At 41.0% G+C, this 20,709-nt stretch overlaps 1 protein-coding gene across 1 annotated transcript in view; it reads left to right on the top strand.

Moving 5' to 3' along the window:
• CNKSR3 (CNKSR family member 3) overlaps window positions 1-18,257 on the top strand; it is an 84,411-nt gene extending 66,154 nt beyond the window's left edge. Inside the window, exons 7-13 of the mRNA XM_075924474.1 lie at window positions 675-734; window positions 8,481-8,549; window positions 9,307-9,453; window positions 11,589-11,713; window positions 13,840-14,048; window positions 14,522-14,611; window positions 16,763-18,257. Of these exons, the coding sequence (XP_075780589.1) occupies window positions 675-734; window positions 8,481-8,549; window positions 9,307-9,453; window positions 11,589-11,713; window positions 13,840-14,048; window positions 14,522-14,611; window positions 16,763-17,061 (999 nt within the window). The 3' untranslated portion in view covers window positions 17,062-18,257. The remainder of the gene's footprint in view (window positions 1-674; window positions 735-8,480; window positions 8,550-9,306; window positions 9,454-11,588; window positions 11,714-13,839; window positions 14,049-14,521; window positions 14,612-16,762) is intronic.
• The last annotated feature ends 2,452 nt before the right edge of the window (window positions 18,258-20,709 follow it).

Here is a 20,709-nt window from a genome sequence, read left to right as displayed (position 1 = left end):
ATCGAAGTTAGAAAATAGTTAAGTTACACTATTTAAAAATAAATACTTTAAAAGTTATCTACAAAGGGTGGAGTATAAAATTCTAATTGGTATGACTAATAAATCCTGGGTGCTGAAGAATTCAGGAAGAGGAACATGTAGCACATGGATACTATAGAGAGTTCTGGACTAGAGAGGTTCAACCTGGACTAGAAACATCCATTGTCCGGAATGGTTTTAGTTAGATGGATGTCCACTTTTCTTTGGTATGGTCAAGTTTCCTGAGGTCCCATAAAGTTTGTTTACAGTCACCAGTCCCAGCTCTGTGCTCTGTTTTGCTGTTGAGCTCTAACTTACCCCAAATATCCTCTAACAGCCCACTAAGCAGTGCAAGTATTGGTAATGCTGCTAGACAATACTCACCTTCCCTGGTCCAGAAAATTATCTCGTTCGGAGCTACTCAGGTCCCAAGGGTGCTGGACTAGAGAGTTTCAACCTGTAGATTACACTACTTACAAATGTGAGTCCATACGTTTTCATGTATTTGATTTTTTTTTTACACAGAGTGAGTCTTAAGAAGTTTGTTGTAAGATGTTCCTTAACTTGTTATATAAGTAGTATGAAAGCTTTTATTTTTGGCACTGCCTTTCTTAAATTTGAGTATTTGAATTTCCCTTTTTTCCCCCCCACATTAGGGAATGTATATCAAATCAACTTATGATGGATTGCATGTAATTACTGGAACTACAGAAAATGTAAGTACATTTAATTCAATTTGAAGTAAATGCCTTTTTAATTTTAACTGTTCTGGTTGTAACTATGTTTAGGCAGATTCCTGAGGGTTTTGTTTCTGCCATGTATTGCTCTCATAATCCTATTGCGTGTAACTTTGTGTGATATACCATTGGTTTATTCTGGCTTAGTAAAGATTATGCATATGTATATGTTGTAATGGAATAACATAAGGACGTTCATCTTATGTTGTTAAAATAGCTTGGTTACCTTCTACATTGTGCTGGCATGCATCTGGGTATGATTCTATGTTTCCCTTTTGGTGATGACCCTGAGAGAGGGCAGTTTCACTTGATTGCCACTTGAGTTGCTTTTTAGACTGTGACGTCGTCATCTGATTGCCATGTTAATAGCATTGGTTATGCCAAAGCACTTAACAAGAGCGACACTTACCATGTAATGAAAAAGTGTAGGCTTTCAGAATAACATGTAGTAGGGAGCCAATACTTTCTAAAATACAAACTGGCAACATTTGGGAGATGAGCGCTGGAAAGTCTGCCATCATTGCAAAGAGAATCGGAGAGTTTGTGTTCCCCAATGTCTATAAGCCACCAAAATTCTCTTGCAGCACGTGGATTTTATTGAATGATAGCCACCCTTAAATATGGGTTGGAGACCTAAGTAGCTATCATACATCGTGGGGTTATGAAACAATGATACTTCAGGTGAAAAACTTTTTGAATGGGCTGTGACAAAGTCCCTTATTAGCTCCCCATGGGTTCTGCGCTTCTTGACGTTTTCTTGTGTGCCTCAGAGACTCATGGTGACTTCTTCGTTGCCTTGGGACTTTGCCAGAGGCAAGGGTCCTTGCTTACTGAGTCACTCTCATCACAGACAAGTCCTCAGTAGAGGGGAAGAAAAGATAAACCCCCTTTTTCCTGGCCTTTGGTCTGTTCCCGTCTCCCCGGCAGGGTAATCCTTCAAGAGAAGGGGGGTGGGAGTCCAGGCTCGCCCACTCTACTGGATTCCGGCCCAGGGGTCCTACAGAAGGGGCGGCTGGCAGGGCTTCTTGCCCTACTCTAATACTGCTACCTCTCCCCTAGGCCACTTCACTCACCACTTCGTTCTATTATCTTTCACCTTTTACCTTGTGGATTGGCCCTTCCCTGCTCTGCACCTCTCAAAACTCTCCCCCCTGCTGCCTGGGAGGAAACTAAAGGGACCTGGAGGCCTTAACTAGCAACAGGTGCTTAATTAACCCCTGTTGTAGGCCGACTCCTACTTAGGCCTCCATTGTCTGCCCTGATTGTCAGGCTGTATTCATGTGAGTCTAATTGGGAAACAAGAAGGCATTAACCCACCTCCCAATATAGCTGCCTTTTATAAGATATTTGCAGTTCACAGGCTGTAGTCTGCCACAGGGCTTTGAAGCAAGACAAGCTTCTACTCTTAAATTCTAAGCACAAGAAACTGTCCATTTTGCCAGATGGAGTTAAGCCTATTTGCTGGTTGTGTGGCTTGTGTCCTGTGGCCAGAACACACAGCCTCTGTTTGTGGAGCTAACTGTCCTTGACAATGTTAAGCATAGCCAGCACCATCCTGTCATCATATACATTGCTCTCCAGGTCCCCTACTCACATTGCTACCAAGAACATGTTGGAACTTTAGGAAGGCCTATGGGAACAGCAACTCAGAAACCAAAGAAAAAGTGGCTCTTGAAATACCTGCAGATGTAGCCAATGAACCTGATGTAGGTGACTTAGAGGTCACAAGATGGACACCCTTCCCCCCTGCTATAGGAAAACCTTAATTTGCATGGTATCAGAGGGGTAGCCGTGTTAGTCTGGATCTGCAAAACGACAAGGAGCCCTGTGTCACCTTATAGACCAACAGATGTATTGGAGCATAAGCATTTGTGGACAAAGACCCACTTCATCAGATGCATGTAGCGCAGTGGTCCCCAAACTTTTGGGGCTGCCGCGTGCCCGGGGGAGGGGCCACACATGTGCTGCATGCCCGGGGGCGGGGGCCGCGCATGTGCTGTGCGCTGGAGGCGTGGCTGGCCCAGATCATGTGGCGGGTGCACATAAATGCCCCAGCGGGTGCCATGGCACCCGCGGGCACCACGTCGGGGACCACTGATGTAGCGGAAATTTCCAGAGGCAGGTATATATGCAGTCCAGAATAAGGCTAGAGATAACAAGGTTAATTCAGTCAAGGAGGGTGAGGCCCACTTCTAGCAGCTGATGTGGAGGTGTGAACACCTTGAGAGGAGAAACTGCTTTTGTACTTGGCTAGCCATTCACAGTCTTTGTTTAATCCTAAACTGATGCTGTTAAATTAATTTGCATGTATTGTGAATACAGTAATCATTTATATTTGCCACTCTTACTCTTATTTCATCTTAGTCTTAGCATAACTGGTTCACCATCTGTTGAAAGACTAAGTCTAAAGAAACGTCAACATTTGACAGATGTGAACGATTGTAACATTGGTCACTACTAAGTTATATAGATAGTTGAAACAAAGACTGAAAGGTCTGACTGAGACTGTGCTACAACCATAAAACAAAACTCTGAAGCCCAGTGAATCTGTAACTACCCATTCATCTCTCAGGAAAACTACATTTTCAATGGAGAAATAACATCAGCTAGGAGATTGAGAGATTTACTAGCAGTAACTGGTCACTCACTTTCCCCTCCCACCTTTCTTTCTGATAACAAAAGATATAATTTATATCAGGCTACACACTTCCTTTCTGATAAAAGTAGTATCTGCTTTTTATTTTATAAAAGTAGTATCTGCATCTGACGAAGTGGGTCTTTGCCCACGAAAGCTTATGCTCCTACACTTCAGTTAGTCTATAAGGTGCCACAGGACTCCTCGTCGCTTTTGCAGATTCAGACTAACACGGCTACCCCTCTGATGCTTTTTATTTACGATTCAAAAATTATTTCTGACATATGTGAATGAAACTGTTGCCAGATGGCTATTATCAGAATTCTAATGTTGCACCAAGCACCATGAGTGTTTCCAGGAAAGCAATACACTGTCTAATTTCAGTCAGTTGACAGGATTTCCAAGGTCTTCCTGCCTATTCGTGACTTCCTATGTTGCATGAGAGCACAATGGCCAAAACAAAATTTTCCACTTTCTTCCATGTTCTCCATGTAAGTGGAATGATTGCCTTGTGAGTTGAAATTGGGCACATAAGTATTGTCTGAGATCTCTCAAGCACGCTATTGTTGTTCATCCTGCATGATGCTCTGAATTCAGTGCTTGCTTTTTAATGAATCATAGAATCACAGAAATGTAGGGTTGGAAGGCACCTTGAGAGATCATCAAGTACAGCCCCCTGTACTGAGGCAGAACCAAGCAAACTTAGACTGGGGATTTCACAACTTCCCTTGGAAGTCTGACCAAGATCTTAATTTCCCTTACAAGTATGATTAGCTGCTAGAGGAGATTAAGCCTATTACTTGACCTACCTTTAGTGGAGATGGAGAACAATGGACCCCCCACCATCATTTTTAATTGCCCGTAACATATTAACATATCAGATCCCCCTTCAGTATTCTTTTCTCAAGACTAAGCAGGCACACTTTTAACCTTTCCTCATAGGTCAAATTTTCCAAACCTTTTATCATTTTTTGTTGCTGTTGTGTGGACTCCTTCCAATTTATTTCTCATCTTTCCTAAAGTGTGGCACCCATAACTATACACAGTACTCCAGTGGAAGCTGCACCAGTGCTGAGCAGAGTCAGATAAATACCTCTTGAGTCTTGTGGGTGATGTTCCTATTAGAACATCACAGAATATTAGCCTTTTCACCACTGCGTCTCGTTACTGAGACTCATTCAGTTTGTGATCCACTATAACTCCCACATCTTTTTTGGAAGTACTACTACTTAGCCAGTTAGTCCTCATTTTATAGGTACTCATTTGGGTTTTTTCTTCCTAATCATTGTACTTTTGAATTCATTGAGATGAAATTCAAAAAAGTGCAGAATCAGACCAATTCTCTAATTTGTCAAGGTAGTTTTGAAATCTAATCCTGTCCTCCAAAGTTCTTGCAACCCTCTAATATCTTCTACAGATCTTTTTTAATTTTATCACACACTCTGTTCCATTATCCATGTCATGAATGAAGGTATTAAATAGTACTGGTCCCAGATCTGACTTGTGTGGAATCCCGTAGATCTTGGAGCCTCTGACAGGTGATCCTGACTGGTTTGGCTAGGAAACTAACGCACTGGCCCTTCAGTTGCCCCTCCACCCACTGTCATGCTGCTCCTGCCCTCTGCCTTGGAGCTGCCCCCCGGGGAGCCTCCTGCTTGCTGTGCACGGTTTGGGAGGGAGAAGGGGGGAGGGTGCTGATGTCAGGGTATCCCTCCTTCCCCCATTCCTGTACCCTATCTCCACACAGAGAGAAGGGGACAGAGGGAGCTTGGCAATGAAAATCTCTGTCACTCTCATACACTGTTTGTGTTTCTGTCATTCTTACAAACACACAACCACTGTCCTTCACTCTCATCTCCCAACCCAACACATACGTGGGGGGTTGTTACTACTTTTTCTGCTGGCAAAGGTTGTTACTTTTGGTCTTTGACTGTCCTCGCCCTGAACCTCCTTGTACACCCAACCTCCTTCCCCTCACATGAGTTCCTCTGTACTCAAACCCCTTTCCAGAGCTTGCACCTTGAAACCCCTTCTGGACCCTGATCTCCCACCCTGGGCTAAGCCTGGGGCCCCTCCCACATCCAAACTCCTTGGCTCAAGACCAGAGTCTGCACCCCCACCCTCTACCCCAGCCTAGTGAAAGCGAATGAGGGTGGGGGATGGAGTGAGTAGGGTGAGACCTCAGAGAAAGGGTGGAGCAGGGGAAGGGCCTTAAAGATGGGGCGGAAATGGAAGCAGGGCAAGGGTATTTGGGTTTGAGGTAGATCTTACGTTGCACTTAAATTGAAAAAGTGATCTTGTGGTTAAAACGGTTGGAGACCACTGCCCTAAAATGATTCCCATAAACATACTCAGAGGCCAAAAGATGTCATTAGCCTTGGCTTGGACGGTGTTCTTCCCCCCCACAACAGAAAACACACGCACACGCACATGTCTGGTGATGGAGAAATAAACTTCCATCCAGACTTTCAGTTCTTCAGGAGCTCAACAGAACTGTCCTGCTATCCATGTTGTTCTCTGGGGAGAGAGTGAGGCTTTTGCTCTACGAGTAGCCCTCCCTATGTGAATTGCATTGTGGGCACATCTATTAGTGTATCTCGGTTCTGCCTATATTGCCAGGGCTTCTCAGAGTTGATATGTTGTTATGGTAGCAGAAATATTTTTAAATAACTGTATCAGTAACCTGTGCATGGCACCAGCTTTAGATAACTCAAAGTAAATATTTACATGTCTAATGGCTGCTTGTTAATGTCTAGCTAAGCATATTGTCTGTTTTGGGAGGAAATTAATTTTTAAATGTTTTTAAAAACACACACATCTCTCAGCGCATATCATGCACAGAGACAGTATTCTCCTTTTACTTAAATAGAATTAGTGGATTTTCTTGATGCAGGCATTTGGATTAAATGACTAAATTAAGGACTTCAAGTTAAAACCTGCAGCTTCCATTTAGATTAGTAAGCAGTGAGGAAAAATGAAATGGTCCCCGCTGCACTTTAGTCCTCTGTCTTGTATATCTTCAGTAATTGAGATTTAAACAAACACAGTAAATGAAATCAAGTTACTGAGTTTAGAGTAAGTTATAACAAATGGCAACATAACTAACAGTGCCTGTGTTGTTTCTTTATAGGAGATGCTTAATCTTTTATTATCCTATTCAAAGCTGTTTTGTCTTCTAAAACCTTGGATTCAGTGTAATTTGTATAGAAATTTTATTTTTAAGTCAGTTTCAAAATAGCATAGATTTAAAAACTGTTTGCAATGCAGTTAACTATTCCATCCCTCTACAGCCAAACAATTTGTGATGCTTTTTAGTTCCTGTTCCTGGATTTTCATAGCACAGAAGAAAACTTCCCCAAACTCAAAACCATAATTGCCATTTTTTCTTTACTTAAGTTTGTTTCTGTTGCTCTACTGCTGGTAGCCAAGAGCAAATCAGTTAGGGTGTGTCTAGACTACAGGGTTTTTTCGAACAAAGTAACCTTCTTTTGAAAAAACTTCACCTGCGTCTAGACTGTAGCTGCGTTCTTTCGAAAGGAAATTGGCAGTCTAGCGGCAGTTTTTTCGATCACGGTAAACCTCATTTTATGAGGAATAACACCTTTTTTCGAAAGTACTTTCGAAAAAAGGCGCTATTGAATGCAAACTGCTTTTTCGAAAGAGCATCTAGATTCTTTCGAAAAAGTGGCTCGCTTTTTTCAAAAAATCTGCTTGTAGTCTAGACTCTGTCTTTCGAAAGAGGCTTGTAGTCTAGATGTACCCTTAGTTATCACAGGCTCTAGAACACCTAAACTGAAGTATCTGAGACAATTGACTGGTGCTTGTGTGAGTGGGATTTCCTTGGTGTGAGGCAAGGATAAGTAATCGGCACAGATGAGTGTATATTAACTGGAGCTCAGTGTTTTCCATGAACAATTTGAAATTATCAGATATGTTCCTGATATACATTGGGATGAATCAGATCTTTCAGAGATGTTCCCAAAAACAAGAGGGTATGCTGCTCCTCCTTGAATAGGACACACATTTAGAATATGGGGGACACATACTTAAGTCCTTGCTCTGCCTGATTCATACCAGACACTTGAGCATCACTCTCTCTGAGTCTTCCTGAGTGTCCTAAGTAGCGGTGCTATTCTGGAGTCTGGGGCGGGGTGTGTATCCACCACTCCTGGTAAAGCTGAATATTTATACAAAGCTCAACAGATCCAACAAGAGACATTGAGATTCACTGTCACCCCTAGAATAGCCTAGTAGTTAGGGAATTCTGCTTGGATGTGGGAGACTGATGTTCAAGTGTCTGGTTTGAACTGGGCAGAGCAGGGATTTGTTTGAAACTCTGATTTAGACCAACAATTACATTCAATACCAGAGCAGCTGTCCCCGATGACAATTCTGTCAAAAATGATACATTCCTGCAAAAACGTGATGTTTTGATAAGTTGATATTTCCAGTGAAAAAACATTTTTTCAGAAAATTCCTTCCATGTCCAATATTAACCACAGAGAAATGCTATTCTGGTAAATTTTTCCTTTACCTACACCCATACTCATACCCACAGATAACATGTACAATGATTCCAACTGTATCTTGACTTCTCCTGACCCTAAGTTGTGTATAGTTTTTATCAATCTCAAATATCCTATTTTTCTTATCTGTTTCTCACTTTTGAGATGGGATTCTGCTATAATCCTTGCAAGGACTCCCCGAGTGTCATGTATGCAGCAATGGGACTAGTGCTATGCTTGGTAGTGTTTGCAGGATGAGGACCTCTGAGTTACTTGATGACCAAACTGATTCTAATAACTATGGACTATTGCTTTGTCACTTAACAGAAGGCTGCTAATCATAGGTCCCGATTCAGCAAATGACTTAGCCATGTGGGTACTGAGGACATAATGCACACTTGACAGTTCTATGTATTAATATAATTATATATACACACACCTGCTGCTGCTGTTTTAAATATTACTTGAATTATGGCTTAAAAGAGCAGAGGGCGTGGGTTTGTTTGTTAGGCTTTTTTTTTTTTTTTTTTTTTTTTTTAAGAAAAAGTGAATCAAAACACTTGCCTCTTATTTATCTCTCTGTAGTCCCCTGCTGATCGATCTCAGAAGATTCATGCTGGCGATGAAGTGATCCAGGTTAATCGTCAGACTGTAGTAAGTAATTAAAAGCCCTATCAACCTTTTCCTAAGACATGATTGTTTTGCAAGACTTTTCCCTTCAAGGCAGTAAGTGGGTAACAAACTTTACTGTGCTTGGAGGGTTTTTTTGTCCTTATTGTAATGTGTAGGCAAAAAAAAAGTTTGGGTTTAATGTAGAAATAATTTCTTCAACTGAAAGCACATGAAAGATTTGATTTTTATCATACAGATTGTTTTTCAATAAATTTTTGCCATGTTTTTGGATAAAATGGTGCGCGCGCACGCGCGCACACACACACACACACACACACACAAAGAGAGAGTGAGTCTGGGTAAATACCTTTTTGCCCTCAAAAGGTTCAAGGATTCCACCCATTTTAGCACCCAGTCCCATAAATAGTTACGTTTGCACTTGGCCTCCTCTTGTGTGTGAAGTTTAGAGCTCAATGGCATTAAATTACTAGATGTAATTTATACTGGAGTAATTCAGTATAAATGCTCATGTGTTCTAAATTAAGCATATGCATAAATCCATGCTGGACTGGAGCCTGACCTATCACAAAGGGATGTGCACTTGAAATTGTCTTACATTTTTGAGAGACCTCCTAAAGAATTAAAATGAGTGTTTCACGCTTTATATCCTGTATAGCTGTTTCAGTGGGTTTCTTCTATTTTTGTGTGTTCATGTTTGATGTTGGAGAGAAACAGTATGACCTAGTTATATTCCATTTATTCTGAATGCATGTAAAAGGTACCTTTTATTCTTTTTAAGGTGGGATGGCAACTAAAAAACCTTGTGGGAAAGTTGCGAGAAAATCCTGCTGGAGTTAAACTGCTACTTAAGAAACGTCCTACAGGCTCTTTTAATTTTACTCCTGCACCACTGAAGAACCTACGCTGGAAACCCCCACTTGTACAGGTGATAGGCTACTGGACATTAATGGCTGCATATAAATTACCTTAAACCACCCACAATAGTTTATTCTTTAATATTTGATGTGAACGGCCAATGTGACCATATATCTATGGAGTTTTGGGGGGTGGTCATTGTGAAGTGGCTGTTCCTTTTGGAATCAAAGTGAAAATGAGAAGGGGTCCCTTTTTTAAAATAAAATAATCCCTTCCAAAAGAATAAAAGTATTTGTTGGCTTTCATAATCCAATTTTTCAAGACACTGATTTTAGCAGAGAGCCATTTGAGGATGAAAGGCTGAGAATCTGCACTGGTGAATTTTGTAAGCAAGCAATAAATATTGAGATTGGTTGGTTTGGAGAACTAATTTGAGATTTTGGCTGAATAAATTAATTCTATCCACTGTATGCATCCTTTTTCGTCAGCAGAGGAAAAAAATAGTTCCAACACCAAAAGAAAAGGTGGTGAGCATCTTGGTTGTATTGCATATAAATTCAAATGTTATATGTAAGCGTGACTTGAATATTCAGAAAGCCAGACGAAGGACAATGGGTGGAGGAGGACCAGGGGTTGATAACTTTTAGGGTATGTCTAGACTACATTTTATTTTCGAAAGAGGATATGCAAATTCCGCTCTTCCTTAAAAAAGGTTTACACAGTTTTTTGAGAGAGGGTTTTTTTCCCGGAAAAATACCCGTGTCCAGACTACTTTCACTTTTGAAAGACCCGCTTCCAAAAAAGCGATCGGAAGAAGATATGCAAATTCCCGCGGAATTTGCATATCCTCTTTCGAAAATAAAACATAGTCTAGACGTGCCCTTAAAGACTTACTTTGGAGGTAAGCATGTTATAGCAGAAAGTAAGTTGTTTAATAGCTAGTTACATTAATAACCTTCTAATACAATAAATTACCTGTGAATATCAGGACAGTTTTTTCCTTTGTTCCAGCCTCTGTTTTGGCACAGGATTCCTATAGCTATGGGGGTAATTGTTTCTCAGCAAAGTGTGTAGATGGCTAGCTGGAGTGCTTGAGTGTGTGTGTATGCATGCCTCAGAAAACTATAAATCACAATTTCCTGCTATTCGCTAATGAAATTGCTAGGTTACACCTGTGCACTTTGAGCAGCATTATTTTACATGCTTTACAACACATACCCTGTTTATATGACAGAGACATTTAAACCATGACCATCCAAAGGTCTGTATGCATATACACATTTTTAATAAATGAATGTGTCCAGTATTCAAACTCTGTACCAGTGTCCAAAACTTACCTCCTCCCCCCGCCCTCCTACCACCACACACACACATCTTTTCTCTGGCGCACCCTCCATTCCAGGCACTTGAGTGCTCTGATGACAGGCTATAAGAAGAACTATCCCTCATTTGCCTTCTTCCCAGTAAACGAGAAAAGAGAATTTGAAGCTTCTCCTGAATGACCTCAAATCCAAAGTCTGACAGACGACCAGAAGTTAAGTTCACTTCAAAGCTTAGGAAACTCTTGAGACTGTCTGGCTCCTCCCCCAGCCTGTCTTGTGAAACGAAGACCTGTTAGCTTGGGTGTGTTCTTCGAGTAGGCGTGTGCATGCCCAGCATGCTGGAACTTGAGACTTTTGTCTAGGAAACAAAAGATATACCAGATGACAGAATTTGCTGGGTCAGCAAAGGTGCTGCAGAGTCTGGGTGAGAGGGGGATCGGGGTGGGGCACGTACCTAGCGTCCCTCTCCCAGGGGCACGAGTGGCTCCATACTCTCCACTGCTATGGGAGCCTAGCAGGAAAAAGCCTCAGAAAAAACAAGTTGCTGCACTACCATGTCCCCCCTCTGGGGCAAAGGGGAGCAGCAGTGTACAGAGCTTCTTCCTTCTCCACCTGCTAGGGTCTGTACCATGGGTGTTTCCAGATTAGGGGTTCATGAGTATTTCTGTAGTGTGCTGAAGTTATCCATCGCAGTCCCTACATCGGCAATAACTTCTAGAGTCAGGTCTGTATGCACATTGATCTCTCTATTGAGATAACAAATTCCAGAATGGGTAAAATACAGTAAGTGGTCATTGGATTGGCTTCTTCTGGTGTGTGTAGGAGATGTTGGAGAAGATAATTGGAAAAATGTCTTACAATTGTTGTATTGCTTTAATTTCAGACCAGTCCTCCACCAACTACAACTCAGTCTCCAGAAAGCACCATGGACACCTCAATAAAGAAAGAGAAGCCAGCCATCCTGGACCTCTATATACCTCCTCCACCAGCTGTTCCATATTCTCCTCGGTATGCAAATACGCATGCACTACTCGTACAAAAAGTTCCATTTTATTATCACAGACTTCTCTGTGCTGGCTTAACTTGCATAGAGTTTTGCAAGCTTCTTGAGGAACTTGCAGACCTTACAGATTTTCTCTGGGCTTAGTAAATGCATAAGCCACTAAGAATATAACAGTACTTCTTATTGTTGGAGAAAACAGTTGTGTATAGATTTGCAAAATCACTCTGTGCTACACAGAGCTGTTCCCAAAAAAGCATTAGTGGGTACCATTTTAGCATGTGAAAAACCACTGAATAACAAAAATAGATAATCTTTTCATTAAATGTTTTTTTCCAATGTTCTGTTCTTATCCACTTCAGTAACTGCTTGGAAGCAGTTTGATAGAAAAGAACCTTTTCAAATTTGTTAGACATGAAGAATCCTAAAACTCAGGAGTAGTCTAAGCAGAGTAAGAGTGTCAGTTGGCAGGCTGTATTTTTGTCATCTAAAGATCTAAATCCATAATAAAATTCAGACTGTCAAATGAAAGAGAGAGAGAGTGATGAATCGATCAGGTGGTTGAGATCAGCTTTAGGTTTTTTCCAAAACATTGGTGATCTAACCTACCTACTTTCCCGTGGGATCATTTCCTGAGAAGCTTGAGGGTGCAGCACTTCTGGAAGTCACATCTCTTGTACATAAATATGCAATAAGTAAGTATTTAACAGTCTGAGACGCCCAGTTTTTAAAACATTGGTTTTTAGTTGTAAACTTTGTCAGACTAAATATGTTTTGAATAGAATTTTTAAATGGTTTTTACTATGAGCCTGTCCAGTGCTTTTAAAAAGCCCCAGGAAAGTTTCTTAGAACCAGAAAAGCAAATCTAAGCCCAACTGCCTGCACACTGAGTGATTGAAAGGATGGAGTTGGAGTTAGGGGATGGGGGTTTATAAAACTTGGAAACCCCTTCTTGAGGGGTCAGGAAAAGGAAGTAGATAATGATGTGTTTGTTTTGTTCTCTTAAGGAAGTAAGCATGGGGAGCTTTTGGCAGCTAGGAGGAGGAGAGAGGGTGCCCACTTCCTATTATATTTTTTACGGTGTTGTCACTTCTCTCCCCAACCCTTAGAATGAAGAGAACCATGGGCATTTGCCCAACCTGGCTCAGTTGCCTCTTGCATGTGGTGGTGCCATTGGTGAGCTCTCTGGAGGCTAGATCCTTGCTGCAGTTCTGTGTGGCTCTGTCTCTGAATCGCCATAGATATGTCTGTATTTGTGGGGAGGAGAGGCTATCGGGCCTTATGGGGGTCTGGATAGGCCTGGAATCATATGAAAGGGAGTGGTAGATCCTGAGGTGCATATGTACTCAAAGCCAGCTGTCAGTTTCATTGACTCAGATGGTCATATTATAGTGGGTGTGAAAAGTGGGTCAAATCACAGTTATAGGGTGATGTGTGTTTTGGGGAAGTTTTAGAATTAAACAATGCTCCTGGCTTTCATGAACAAATGATCCTCTAGGAAGGGAATTTCATGCAGAAACATGTACAATTCTAATTGAAATACTTTATATAATTAAAAACTCTAAGAGAATCAGACTTCAAGTGGGGAAAAGAAGATGATACATCCCCAGTGGCTGATGTGATTTGTCTTGACTGAAATGCCAAACCTCCCAAATAGGGATGCTCGCCCTGAAAAAAACTTTAAGAATGCCATTATTTTAACCTGCATTTTTCCCTTCAAAGAATTTTAATGCATTCACAAGAGAACTATAGCATCCGAAGTATTTCATCTGCTCTGTATGTGTGACCGTTAGAGGATAAGGTCCCTGCTGTCTACATGATAAAACTTTCAGTTCTGGTCCCTAAAGTTTTGTTTGTAGGTTTCTAAAAGAAAACCTGTAAGTTTTAACTGTGTCACATTACTAGCGCATCACTAAATTTTTCTTTTTCTTTTTTCTTTTCCTCTTTGCTAATATGTTCATGAAGTTTTCCATCTCTTAAACATGCCTCATTTTGTGCAAATAAATTGTTGAGAACTTGCACAGCAGTGACAGTTGAAAGAAGCACGACTAACAGTTAGAATGATTGTTTTGGACTTATGACTGCAGTATTAAAATACCTTTTACATTGCTAATAGAGGCAAATGTCCTTTCAGGGATGAAAAGGAGAGCCTCATTTATGGAGGAGGCAATAAACATAAGCAGCCATTATCTGGCTCCAAGGGGGCAGAGTCTCCTAATTCTTTCCTCGACCAGGAAAGTCGAAGGCGAAGGTTTACTATTGCTGATTCTGATCAGTTGCCTGGGTATCCCATGGAAGCAAATATCCTGCCAACAAAGATGAGGGAAAAAACAGTGTCTTATGGTGAGTTCATGCTTCTTTAATTGTTGCTATTCAAGATTTATATGCTCGGGTGGGTGTGAATTTTTCTCACTGTTTCTAACTTGTGGGTAAATTTTGAAGGTAGCCTGAGGAAAACAAACAACACAATTCTAAGTTTGAAACCAGTTATTTCACTAAAATGAAACCCTGTTGCGTCATTACTTTAATGACTGGCATGAAAGCCCAACTGGACGAGATCAGATTTTGGTTTCCCATTTGTGCATTGGTTGTATCTTTTGGTTATAATTTTTACTAAAGTTGGAGATGAGCAGTTTGTGTGGCTGTTAGATGTGTTCACAATGCTTTCTTGTTTTATAAGCAGTGTCTTGACATAATATGTGTTCTTGCAATACTGTGATGAGATAAATGAAGCTGAGATAATGTTCACTCAGTGAAAATATTCTTCTAAACAAAACAGTATATTCCTCTATTAACCTTCTCCGTGTTGCCCTTAGGAAAACCTCGACCTCTATCGATGCCTGCTGATGGGAGCTGGCTGGGAGCTGCAGATCCTTTATTGAGGCCACGTGTACCAGGGAGAAAAGGCAAGACTATTACAACGAAAACTTCCTTCGGGCGATGACTTGTTTAGAAAAATCTTAAATTCAGGAATAAGGGATTGCTGTTTGCACATCAAATGTTCAGCACCAATTTCACCTTTCTGTGATTCAATAAGTATTTATCACATTCAGCAGTGGTTAGACAACTCAGGGTTAGTTTGCATTGAGATCAAAACCTTTGTTGTTCTGTCTGGCACTTCACTTACCTATTTGAGGTAGGTTGGAAGAATTACAGCAGCTCTATAATTGTATTTGTTTCTGCTAACAGGTGTTCTGTTTCACACATGCCCTCTCCTGTCCCTCCCACGTCCAGTCCATGAATGGTGAGAGCTAAGCTGTGTCTTGGTCAGAACTCTTTTGTTCTGTCTGAAATAGGGGCTGGTTTTGAAGCAAGCTAGTTCCGATCAGAGCAAAGTAGAGCTTTCCTGGAATTATTCTCATTACAATTGCTGATTGTGTCCATTGCTGCTTAGACAGTGGCTGGGATAAGGGGGAGGATTACTGGGAGAGAAGACCAAGCCAAAGGGAAGGGAGAGAGAACCTGGAATGCTATAGACAACATTTATCCCATCAGAGATCAGACAAGAAATGTTTTCTCTGGAAATGCCGGTGAGTCTCAGCAAATGTCAATGTAAGAAATCCTAAACAGAAGTTGGGTCGTCATGACTCTTCTAGCATTTGGACCTAGTTTTTTGTTGCTAATGTCCCATTAGAACTTTTTTTTTTTTTTTTAAACAAAGCAAGGAGAAATTCCAGTTTTCTAACATGCTGGCTAAACTGATTAGTGATTACGCATGAGCCCTTGACCTGCTTGGCACTTTTGTGTCAATTAGAAGGCTCCTAAAGGAGAGTTCAAAGACTGGTAGAGAAACTTAGTCTACTGGTGTGGGATAATAGCTTTTGGTTCATGTGTTTGTTTAGCATGATTCCTATTGTTTCTCCAAAGTTTATGGACTGCTGTAGTGATGGGGATTGTATAAAAATTTGTGCACAATACAAAAGCTGACTTGTTACCTGTCCTTAAAGTCACTGACAGAAGTCTGTGTGCATTTCCAAGAAAGGCCATTGCAATATAGAGAAGCTGGTTTGTGGCTCGCAAAAGGCTGCACACTGAGTGAGTTGCCAATCTAACAAAATGATCAGCAGGTGGCAGGGCTGCTTTTTGTTTAGATTTCAGCAGGTTTTTAAATGTACCTGAGCCATAACTACAATACAAAAGTGCAACCAGAAATAAAGAGCTTACATTTATATATTTGAAATATTTGATTTCCAATGTCCAAACAGAAGACTGTGGATGTCAGTGTTATAGAATCACTCCGGAGAAGGTGCATGTTCAACTTGTCTTTCAACAGTATGAAAATGTTTTTTCAGTCACCTAAATGCATCACCATAGAGCTAACCTGTGTGAAATATTGCTTTAGAGCAGTTTTGTCCTGTTTGAGTCTTCCACTTAAGCATGGAACAGTGTTTAAACAATTTTATTGTTTTGTTTTAGGTATCAAATAGACTTGTCATCTCTGCTAAAATACAGGTTGACTCTTGTCTAGTCCAGCACTCTCTGGTCCAGCAATATCCGTGATCTGGCATGCTTTTAGTTAGCCAGTTGTCCACTTATCATGGTGGTCCCATAAAGTTTGTTTATGGCCACCAGGCCAGCTCTGTTTTCTGTGCTGTTATTTAGCTCTAATTTACCCCCCAAATATATTTTAAGTGCCCAGTAAGCAGTAGAAATATTGGTAATGCTGCTAGACAATATTGACCTCTCGTGGTTTGGCAAATTCTCTGGGTCAGCACCAGTCAGGTCCTGAGGATGCTGGATTAGAGAGGTTCAACTTGTACCTTTTGTTGGCTGTGTGCGCACTCATAGGACAAGTGATGAGATGCCATCACTCCTCAGTTTTGCCACTGACTTCATGGTCTAAGCTTGGAAATGTCACTTAAAACCTCTGTGGACTTCATTTTAACCATCTGTAAAATGAGAATATTCAGGCACCTCATAAGCACACTTTATACCTTAATTGATATTTGTATCATGCCTTCATATCCTCTGAGTAGTTATAAAAATGCAAAAATGTTATGTAATGGTGGATTTCAGAGGCAAAAACTACATGATTTTCATCTTCTGTTTTACTGCAGGTGAAGATGTCCTCTGCAGGTACTTCAGTAATGAGAGGATACCCCCAATCATTGAAGAAAGTTCCTCCTCGCAGCAACATTTTGCAAGGCCAGGAGCTGACAGGCAGTTAGTGAGGGGCGCAGACTACATCCGAGGCAGAAGGTGCTTTGTGAACACAGATCTCCATAACAGTGCAACCATCCCTTTCCAGGAAGAAGGAGCTAAAAAACTTTCAGTTACATCACCCACAAAATCTTCCTCCACAGAGCCCTCACTATTAGTCAGTTGGATCACGAGACTTAAACTGTTGACTCACTGATTGTTTAATGGAATGCATTCTCATCTTCTGTTACCAAGTGCCTTTGTTCCTCAGTAAATTTCTCTCCTTTTCAGCTACAGTATTACACACTGGCGTGTTGATCTATTCCTGGAGAGTTGTACACGCATCCAAACCACCTCACTTTTGTGTGCCTGTGTGTGATTTTTGATGGCTCTAATATTCTGGAACAGAACGGATTGGATAATGTGAGATGGAAGTGCGCTAAAGGTCTAGCTTATTTTTCCTGCCCCAAAGTTGAGAGAATTCAGTCCTCTGGAAACAAGTATGGCTCCAGTGAATGCAGGGAGTCACATCTGATCTGAAATCTGTATGACCTGTACAGAAGCAATCATTGTGGTATAGTGAGGTCCTGTGGCACTTGATTTGCTAAAATGCTCTGATGCTGCACAACCTACTGGGTTCCTGAATATGTAGGGCTCAGCAAAAATCTGGAGCTCTTCTGACCAGAAAGGCAATATGGGAAACATCTATTTTGTATAATAGTGTGGTAGTGTGGCATATACAGCTGCAACTTTAACTTTGTAAGGAATAAAGGTAGCTGTTTCTCTGTGATAACCAGAGAACTGTGTTAGCAATACATTGAACCTGGCTTATAATCCACTTTTTGAGATGTCACTACAGGCAAACTAGTGGTCTCTGACTTGCTGCCGTGCTCATCCATAAAGATGGGGATTGCTACAACATGCCAAGGAAGAGCATGCATAGAGGTGGTAAAAGAAATTTATCTTTCCTGAGTTATTTAAGAATGATTTGCTGTTTACCAAAGTATCCTTTTAAAAACAAACCTGACTGGTTTTATGGAACCGCTACAGTGGTTCAGTTTTTGAACTGATATGTGTTTTCAGAAAGAAAAAACTGCGACATATTATAGTTGTAAGACACCTGCCTATTTTTAAATAAGGCTCCAAATTTTCACCTCCCTAAGTCTCAAGTAGCAGCAGGTAGGGGGGAAAGCTTGTAAAGTTATGCTTATTAAAGAATCCATTGTTTAAAAGTGAATGTACAAAAGGTTGTTAGTATGCAAAATGTGTTTAATTTAAGTGTTAAATATAGCTGTATATTTTTTTTACTCTTAACCATATGTAGTTTGTACATTCCTAGCTATAGCACTGTGCACTAATTAACCAATGCCAAAAATACTGTTAAGTTTTCCATTAAATCAACTGCCAAGTGCGGCACAGGGTGACCTTGTAATAATGACAGCCTCCTACATTAAAGAAAGAAAAAACAGTTCAACAGTTTTTAAAGTCTTTGTCTGTACTATGGATTTTAGCATGTTGGGGTACTGCCCTGAAGATGTTACAACATGGCATGGTTTTGTCTATGTAGATGTGACCAAGCTGAAGTTTTATGATATAGAATTCTGTTACTGCCCTCTAAAGACCAGCGGGTTACATTGAGCTCTCTGGCATGCTATGTCGAATTCAGTCGTGTGAGTTACATGAAGTGGAGTTTGTCTATAGAGCAGTAATACCATTCTGTAACATGGTTATAATACAGTTTGATCCCATGTCCATACGCATGACCACAGTAAGGGCACTACTGCCCTAGTTTCCTCCAACATGACAGAACTTGTAGTTCAGAGAAGACCAAACGCACTTGTAGCTCAGTTGAGTTCTATCTTTTTGGATGGGGTAGAGCTGAGTGCAGAAATGGCTTTGGTATAAATACATCTTGGCAATTAACAACCTAGAGTGTAGTCCATCCCTGTGCACACAAGCTAGGCTGACTACTGTTGAACTGTGGCATAGTATACAAGTTCTACTTGCCTTTGATATCCGATATTTAATACGCACAAAGGTGTATCTAGAAACACATGTGGATGGTCATGTGTTCTGATGGGTGGAATCAGGAATGTGTAATGCTTTTTGTTGTTGCAGGCTTGCACCCAAAGAATACTTTTTCCCTTTCTGGGTCTACTAGTGGGGCTCATCCAGTCTGATTTTCTGGAAGCCACACTTGGTCTAACAAGAATAGTGAGAAAGGTATGCCTTAATTTAGCCCAAGTAGTTTAAAACTTTGGGAATCATTACAGCTTAATCTGCATTGGTTTATAAACTATGCTTGAGAGTGGTTCTTAATCCTAACCATAGTTTGGATCTTAAGTTTACCTTATTCTGTTTCAGCCAAAAATCTAAAAAACTCTCCCAGCTATTCCCTCTTCCTCCTCTCTGCCTTTTCTTTTAAGTTGAGCTGCAAAGCATTCTTGCCCTTTATTCTGCTTATAAAACATAGCTTCAGACTTCTTAATAAAATGAATGACATTACAACAAGGCTTTTACTCTTTGTTGGAGGAACCCAAGAGTGATGCCACACACACAGCTGTAGCGGCACTGCCCCATTTTTCCACACCTCCCTCCCCAGTGAAAGAGGTTGTGACACTGATTCTAGGGACCAGATTTTTAAAGTTATTTAGTTTCAGATAAGAACTTGAGAAAACCTATTAGGTGCCTAAGTGCCTAATTGATGTCAATCTTGATGTCCCTTTGATTTCAATGGGAATTCAGTGCCTGGACACTTCAGAAAATCCCACTATCTTCTATTTATGTTGGCACCTAACTGCTTTAAAACATGGCAATTGGTCTTAATTTTTTGTGTGTACATCTTGAAATGTAAGGCCAGAAGGTACCATTAGATTGTCTAGTCTGACATACACACAATGGCCTGTGATAATATAGTATGTCTACATTACAATTAAAAATTTGAGCCTGGTTTGTCCCAGCTGACTCAGGCTTATAGGTCTTGGGCTAAGGGGCCTTTAATAAGGGTAGACATTTGGGCTAAGGCTGAACTCGAGGATCCCACAACATGGGAGAGTCCCAGAGCTCAGGCTGCAGTTTAAGGGCGAACACCTATTCTGCAGTTAAAGAGCCTCTTAACCCAAATCCCGTGCAAACTGACATGGGCCAGTTGAGAGTATGTAATTGCAGTGTAGGCATACTGTAAACTTCTCCCAGATTAGACCCAACCATTTTAGTCCTCAGGAAAGGCAGAGGACAATGGGCATGGAAATAAGATTAGGTGGAATATACCCAGACAATCCTAGCAGGCCTCTTGGGCTCCAGAGAAAGGTGAAAAAAATCCAATGGTCACTGAGCATGTGGTCAGGACACCCAAGCCAATCATGAGAGAGGCTTCTTTGGAACACCTCGGAGTGCTGCACACTTATTTTTGCTTTACATTTCACCTTGGAGAAAGTTGGTTCAATAAAAGATATCACATCACTCACCTTGTACCTTTTAATAGCACTAAGTGGGCACAGGGGTAGAAAGAATGAATGAAATAAAAAAAACTGCAAGAAATTGAGTTGGAGAAACTGCTTTTCTGAAAGAGGCAAAAGTACTTTTCTGACAGCAAGTCTGCAATCATTTCTTCCTAAGCATAATTGCTGTGAAATAATAGCTCACCCCATCTCACATGTGCAAAGGTAAATGAGCACCAATTGGCATACACTGGTAGCAGGACATGATGGACTGGCTCCAGATGCTGCAAAAGCCACATACTTATCAACCATGACTTAATGTGTGTTTGAGAAAGCTGCCTGATATTGCCCCTCTTACGGGGAATGAGCCTCCTAGCCCCAGGCTTTGCTTGCTTTGTTTTCAGCGCAGATTGCAGTCTCCTTTT

This window comes from Pelodiscus sinensis, chromosome 3 (assembly GCF_049634645.1).
Source record: "Pelodiscus sinensis isolate JC-2024 chromosome 3, ASM4963464v1, whole genome shotgun sequence".
NCBI classification, from domain to species: domain Eukaryota; kingdom Metazoa; phylum Chordata; order Testudines; family Trionychidae; genus Pelodiscus; species Pelodiscus sinensis.
Note: the sequence above shows the minus strand (reverse complement) of the source record. Positions and strands in the feature narration are given on the sequence as shown.